A 7533-nucleotide genomic window follows, 5' to 3' on the forward strand; every position below is an offset into this window, starting at 1 on the left:
TATGATATTTATAATTTGTTTAAACAATCAGTGAACAACAATTACAACTGACTGACAACTATTTATGTAATATGAAATATTTTAGAATGGAAATAAATTTTTAAAAATGCAAAAATTCCAATTTAAACATTGTTTTTAACTCCTCCACTCTGATTCGAAAAATCCATTGAAAATGATTTTTAAAATTGGGAACTATAGCTAGAACGAACTAATTGTCCCTGAAAAAAACTGAAGGTATCGTTGAAGGCCTCTCATCCATTTCTCTAGGTAATTGTTGTTCACTGATTGTTTAAACAAATTATAAATATTATAAACAATATCATTGTTTAAATAATAATTTTTTTTCAATGATTCAAAAATCACCTAGAGATATGGATGAGAGGCCTTCAACGATACCTTTAGTTTTTTTCTGGGACAATTAGTTCGTTCGTTAGTTCGTTAAGGCTCTTTCGGCTTTAGCGAACACATTCTCATCACGGAGCTCGTGCTTCGCACTAGATTTTGTTCGACATGCCAACTTTTCTACATTATACACAACACTTTCATGTCAAATATAATGCATTTTTTATGTAACTCTGCCTGGGATTGCTTATTAAAAAATTTCAAAATAAAGAGCAAATTGTGTTTATCATGATTATTTTTATATTTGTTTCTTATTTTGCTTTACATTTTATTCTAAGCTGCGCTGAAAAATGTATCATTTCCATAAATGTATATCATTACAATTCATAATATGCATAAAAATTGAATCATACTAACTCCTATTTTCTTGTTTCTATAATTTTTTTATTTTTTCTTGTTTTTTACGATTAAATAAAAACGACTGCGCATCTGCATAGGTTCTAATACAGGAAACTATATAGGGTCCTATGTCCTCTTTCGTCTTTTCTGTCCTTTTTCTAAAAATTTAATTTTTTTTATTTTTCAATCTTATTTTTTACGATTGAAAATCCTTTCAAAAAATGATTAATAATAAATTTATAGATCTTTTTAGACGAACGACTTTTGTTTGTTAATTTTAGTTTGTACTTATGTCGTTTTTTCCAAAAAATTTATATTTTTATTTTGAATGTTATTTTTTACGACTAAAGCAAAAACTACGTGTCCTATCAAAATTTATAGCTCTTTTTTGGATAAACAAGTTTTGTCTCATTTTTTTCGTAGCTTGTGTCGTTAGTCAAAAATTTTTAATTTTTTAAATTTTTAATGTTGTTTTTTAAGACTATAATCAAAAACGACGCGTCCTATCGGAAAGTGGTTCATTACAAATTTGTAGGTCTTTCCAGGGCGGGCAGTTTTAGCTTATTCATTTTTTGCGTATCTTGCATAGTTTGACAAAAAAAATGGAATTTTTGGATTATTCATCATTTCTGGTAAGATCAAATTTGAAATGTTGAACTTTTCGACCAAATAAGAAAAGTTGTTATGATAATCTTGTAGATCTTTCAAAAATCAACGTTTTTCTTTTCTTGAATTTTTTTCATTGCATGCGTTATTTGGCTTAAAATGTTCAATTTAATTTGTTTTTTTAGATTTTGAAAATGCTGTAACTCTGATAATTTTCTTTTTATAGAAAAAAGTCACAGGGATAAATTGGTTGAGTTTCCGAATACTATGAACAACCGTACATAGAATTTTGAAATCTTGAAAAAATGTGGTTTCAAAAATTTGTGGTACGATCAAATTTGGAATTTTCAACTTTTCGACCAAATTAAAAAAGCTGTTATCATTGTCTTGTAAGGCTTTCAAAAAGGAACGTTTTTCTTCTGTTCGACTTTTTTCATATTATACGTTCTTTGGCTTAAAATGTTAATGTTAGTTTATTTTTTTGGATTTTAAAAATGCTTTAACTCTGATAATTTTCTTTTTACAGAAAAAAGTAATGGGCATAAATTGTTTGAATTTCTGAGTGCTATGAACAAAAGTACATAGAATTTTAAAATCTTGAAAAAATGTGATTTCAAAAATTTTTGGTACGATCAAATTTTGAATGGTCAACTTTGCGACCAAATTAAAATAGTTGTTATGATCATCTTGTAGGGATTTAAAAAATGAACGTTTTTCTTCTCTTGACTTTTTTTCTTATCATTCATTGTTTGGCTTAAAATGTCCATTTTAGTTTGTTTTCTCTGATTTTGAAAATGCTCTAACTCTGATGATCTTCTTTTTATACAAAAACGTCATGGAGATAAATTGTTTCAGTTCCTAAATACTATAAATAATCGTACATACAATTTTAAAATCTTGAAAAATGTGGTTTCAAAAATGTTCGGTACCATCAAATTTTGAATTTTCAACTTTTCCACCAAATTAAAAAAAGTTGTTATGATCATCGTGTAGGGCTTTCAAAAATGAACATTTTCCTTCTCTTGATTTTTTTTCGGATCATGCATTGTTTGGCTGGAAACGTTCATTTTAGTTTTGTTTTTTTGGATTTCGAAAATGCTTTAACTCTGATAATTCTCTTTTTATAGAAAAAAGTCATGAAAATAAATTTTTTGGGTTTCTGAGTACTATGAATAACCGTTTATATAATTTTGAAATCTTGAAAAAATGCAGTTTCGAAAATTTTGAAAACGCGCTCACTTTTTGAATTTTCATCCAAAATAGCTAGTTTACGAACTCGTTCTTTCTTTTTAGGGTTTGAAAAAGTGTGCCAAAGCAGAATCCAATCTGATGATATTAACGAAAGTTATCGTGCCTACAGAATACAGACTACAGACAGACAGACACCTTCGGAAAAATTGTTTTTTCTGACTCAGTGGGTCTCAAAGCGTGGAGATTTGATGAAAACCGACAAAGTGATGACAAATAAAACCAATACCTTGTCATTAGGATGAGAATGTAAAAAAAATAATCTTCTAGTCCTCATAGATCAAAAGTTATGACTCTTTAAAGAAACATAATTTTTTTACTATTTTGAGCTATTTACAGCCATAGAAGTTTTTTCAAAACTGCTCGTTTCATACACATCCTACAGAAAACGCCAAGAAAATAAATTCTAGTAGACTAAGTTCTGCATAAAATAAAATAGAATATAATGTTTTAGCTCATATAGGTCACGAGTTATGTTCATTTAACTGTGACCCTTTCCATTCGGAAGGCTCTGTATGTATATTGGAAAATGTACTGCGACCGTATTTGAGTATTTTGGTGGGATGCATGCATTTGTAGTTCATTACAAGTTCTTTTTTCTACTTTTTTTTTTTTGAAAAACAATCAATTGTTCAACAAATGTTTAAATAATACGCTTCACTCTATCACTTGTGTGCATATTTAATGTATTTAAGGTTGAAAGTCCCAGTAATCGTGAAACTTGGTTATAATTTGAATATATTATTAAAAGTATATGTTAAAAGTAACATTTAATGATGAATTCCACTTATTTTTAGCATTTTATATTAGCCAATAGAAATTGCATTTAATCTAATTAAATAAAAAGCAAGAAAATTGGCATCAAGATTACTGGGAAAAAGGTCACGATTATTGGCGCGTTCACCTTACTTTGTGAAAATCACTTCCAAAATATCTGTTGTCGAAATTAATTGAAAAAAATACCAATTAACTAGTTTATTGGGGAAACCACTTTTTAAAATAGCACCTGATACTCTACCTCCAGGGTGGTGTGAAAAACAGTTAATTTTGAAAAATATTCTTTCAATTTTTAGCATTTTTAATATAAAATAATAAAAACCAAAAAAAGGAGAAAAATCAACTTTTAATGAACTACAAATGCATGCATGACACCAAAATGCTCAAATACGGTCGCAGTACATTTTTCAGTACATACAGAGCCTTCCGAATGGAAAGCGTCAACGTTTCATGATCATAACTCGTTACCTATATGAGCTCAAACTTTGTATTTTTTATTTTACGCAGAATTTAGTCTTCTATCATTTTTTTTTCTTGTCGTTTTTCTGCAGGATGTTTACGAAACGAGCAGTTTTGAAAAAACTTTTATGGCTATAAATTGTGCAATGTGGCAAAAAATTATGTTTCTTTAAAGAGTTATGTGAAGAGATCTGTGAAGATTAGAAGATTATATTATTTTAGATTTACGCAGAATGTTCTGCCCTGTAATTTTTTCTCTTGTACCACTTATATAGCTTCACGAAGAAGTGATGTATTAAAAAAAAAAACTAAACACGTGTATTCTGCATTGAAATATAGGCTAAAAGCGGTCAAATTTGTGATACTACTTAAATTCAATTTTTGATTTTTTTTTTAATAAACAGGTACCAAAGTACAGATAATGCTCTAAACTTGACTGTTCTTAAATGTACCCAAAAATCCTTACTTTTTTTTACATTTTTCAGTTTGCTAAGCACAACAATTTTTTTACATAAACGTCTTCAAGCTCATTAACGCAGAACACTTTCAGCTTTTAAATGACTATTTTTTGTTGCGCTGGCATTTTTTTTGACTGAATCGTTAAGCTTCAAAGGCAGTGGCCTATAGTTTTCTCACAGATAGTAGATATGTAGTTTTCATTTTTTAATTAGTATACAAGGGAATATACGGAATAAAAATAAAAATTTCCGCAATACACGAAACTCTCGCTTTCAGTCACCCCGTTCGCAGCCTTCCTAGAACTGCTGGCTCACGCAGTTTCTCAGGGGAGTAGGGCGAGAGCGGTTGCGACATTATACATATATATATATATATATATATATATATATATATACCAATTGGGAACGAGTCAAGCGGTCCTCACTGTTTACGTTTCTGTCCCCCCGAAACAAGTCCAAGGCCATTTGAAGGCAAACCCCCGATACTTAACTGAAAGACAGAATTTGGTGTATTTGTGAACAAAACTACAAATTCACCTTATTGGTTCCTTTACTCATCTTGTGGATTATTTTTCTTTAATCGCCAATGAAAATATTTGTTGCTGAAATAACATTAAATACTTTGTTTTATATAATAATTACAATTATTGCATCTTTATTTGCAGTCTATACAAAATTGGAATTTTCATTTATGTTGGACAGTAGATTACAGAGGAATTTTACTTCGCTGACAAAATTAAAAAGAGATATATCTCTTTAATTATTTTATTAATCAATGCGGATATCAATTTTAAATAAATACACATCAGAAACAAGTTTCGTACTTGCCCGCTCAACAGAAAGTACGATACCAAAACCAAGGAAATATAATCACAGGAATCAGATTGCCGCCAGGAAGATGGAATTAGATTTAGAATTTTGGCCAGGGATAAATTGATGGTATCGAAGTCGTATATGCTGTATCGTATAATTGCGCCTTGATGAATTCTTCGTAATTTTCTGGCTCGGGATGCACCGTCGCAAGAGCTGAAAAAAGTACATTTAAAGTATCGGCTTGTGTAAATAGAGATATTGACTCACTGGAATCTATGCTCATACTGTAAATTTTTTTGTATCGGAAATTCGTCCACGGTAGTGCTAAAGTTTTAATTTTAATACCGGACTGTGTCACTAACTATAAGTAGTACACTTTTCCTAAGCTGCATAAAGGCTATTGTCTCTTATAGGGAAATAACCTTTTTTCAATTTTAATGTTAGTTCTTATTTACTAGAGATGCTAATATTAGCATCTATATTATTTATATTAATACCAGGTATAGACTTTATTCTTTGTATGCTCCCATTTCAGAATATTAATTTTTCTTTTCCTTTAATTTAATAAATAACGAGGGAGTGAACGACATTTTTCAGAATAATGTTGTTAAACTCAGTATTTAAATTTAAACGCAGCCGCTTAAAAGCAAGAAACTATTTCACAGTTATTTACTTTTTTTTCGGTTTGCAAACATTTTTTCCTGCAATTTAAAGTAGGAACTTTTTTATTTGAAGTAATCAAAACTAAACTGAGACTTGAAGCAGTCAATGTCGAATTCTTCTGAATTCGAAGCATTTAAAATCAAAACTTGGATTATTTAGAGACCAGTAATTTTAAGTTTAACTATTTCTATGTAGATAAAATAGAGGCCACCAATATTTTTCAATTGGAAATTGTAAACTTTGAATGATACAACAGAAAATTTTAAAAATATTATTTTCTAATTCAGGCACTAATGTCATGAAACATCGATAAAACGTCTTGTGTCAGTCCGAATAACATTCTACAAACGTCCAATATCCGAAATACATCCTAAAACATCGTTTGAACATTGGTTGTTTTTAGAACATTATTTAGCCTTACATATAGCATAGCACGTTTTTTTGGATGTTCTAACCACGTTTTTTGGCCTCAACGTCAAAACAAGAGTTTTAGGACATTCTAAAACCCATCTTTAAATTGTGAGAACCCAGTGTGGAATAATTGTATAGGCATTCATAGACTACACAATTTCAAACTTACAATTTTGATAAGCGTATTCCATAAGCTTCACTGCAATTTTTAGAGAGCATTTCTTAATATCGTTGAGTGGTGGATAAAGATTTCCACTTTCCAAATCTTCGTCAGTTACCATATCTGCGAGTCCTGTCGCTGCATTTAAGAAAGCCTCTTCAGGAATTACTCGCATTCCCGCACAAATTGCACCCAATGCAACCCCCGGGAAAATGTAACTGTTGTTACCCTGCCCTGGATGGAATATTTTTCCACCATACGTTACTGGTGGGAAAGGCGAACCGCTAGCGAAGATGCATCTTCCCTATTATTAAAAATTGAATTTTAATCAGCCTTTTAATTTTTATTTCAATTTATTTTTTATTATTTTCAAATACCTGAGTGGCATTGTACGCTTCTTCAGCAGTGCACTCTGCCTTACTTGTGGGGTTGCTCAAAGCAAAGATGACTGGTCTCTTGTTATTCTTTCCCATAGATTCTAATATTTCTGAAGTGAATGCTCCTCCAATAGCCGCAGCTCCAATTAAAACAGTAGGTTTGGAAATTTTCACAACTTCTGTTAAAGTATCAACGGGTTCATGATCCCGAGCAAATTGAATTTTATGCTCCGAGATACCTCCACTTGGACGGTTTTTTACGATTAGGCCCCTTGAATCTACCATCCAAATTTTGCTCTTTGCTTCACATTCACTCACACCTTCCTTCTTCATAGCCATCACGCACAGCCAGGCAATTCCCAAGGCAGCCTTGAATTTTAAAACGAATATTTTTTAAAGCATGGTTCATCTTGTTTATAGAGATCAATTATTTAATAAAGAATATTTGGTACATTTTTGTTAATAAAAATTTCTTAACCTACCTCTCCAGCACCTTGGAAGACAATTATGTTTTCGGACAATTTGGTCCTAGTAACACGTAGAGATGCGACTAGTCCAGCCACAGCAACAGAAGCAGTGCCTTGAATATCATCATTGAAGGTGCAATAGTGATCTCGATATTTATTCAATAGCCTAAAGGCATTCGAATTTCCAAAGTCTTCAAACTGGATCAAGGTATTTTGTCCATAACGTTTAACAACTGCTTTCATAAATTCTTCTATGAACTCGTCGTATTCTGTGCCCGTAACACGTCGGTGTCTGTGACCAATGTAAAGAGGATCGTTGAGTAAAGACTGAAATAAAAAAAAACCGTATTTAA

At 30.9% G+C, this 7533-nt stretch overlaps 1 protein-coding gene across 2 annotated transcripts in view; it reads right to left on the bottom strand.

Annotated features, from left to right (window-relative positions):
• Positions 1-5052: 5052 nt before the first annotated feature.
• LOC117177498 (NADP-dependent malic enzyme-like) overlaps positions 5053-7533 on the bottom strand; it is a 32095-nt gene continuing 29614 nt past the window's right edge. For both annotated transcript variants that reach the window (XM_033368240.1, XM_033368239.1), the window contains 4 exons: positions 7196-7507; positions 6714-7082; positions 6346-6640; positions 5053-5315 (listed from right to left, as the gene is read on the bottom strand). In XM_033368240.1, coding sequence (XP_033224131.1) covers positions 5200-5315; positions 6346-6640; positions 6714-7082; positions 7196-7507 — 1092 coding nt within the window. In that variant the 3' untranslated portion in view covers positions 5053-5199. The remainder of the gene's footprint in view (positions 5316-6345; positions 6641-6713; positions 7083-7195; positions 7508-7533) is intronic.

The sequence above is a fragment of the Belonocnema kinseyi genome, chromosome 7, assembly GCF_010883055.1.
Source record: "Belonocnema kinseyi isolate 2016_QV_RU_SX_M_011 chromosome 7, B_treatae_v1, whole genome shotgun sequence".
NCBI lineage: Eukaryota > Metazoa > Arthropoda > Insecta > Hymenoptera > Cynipidae > Belonocnema > Belonocnema kinseyi.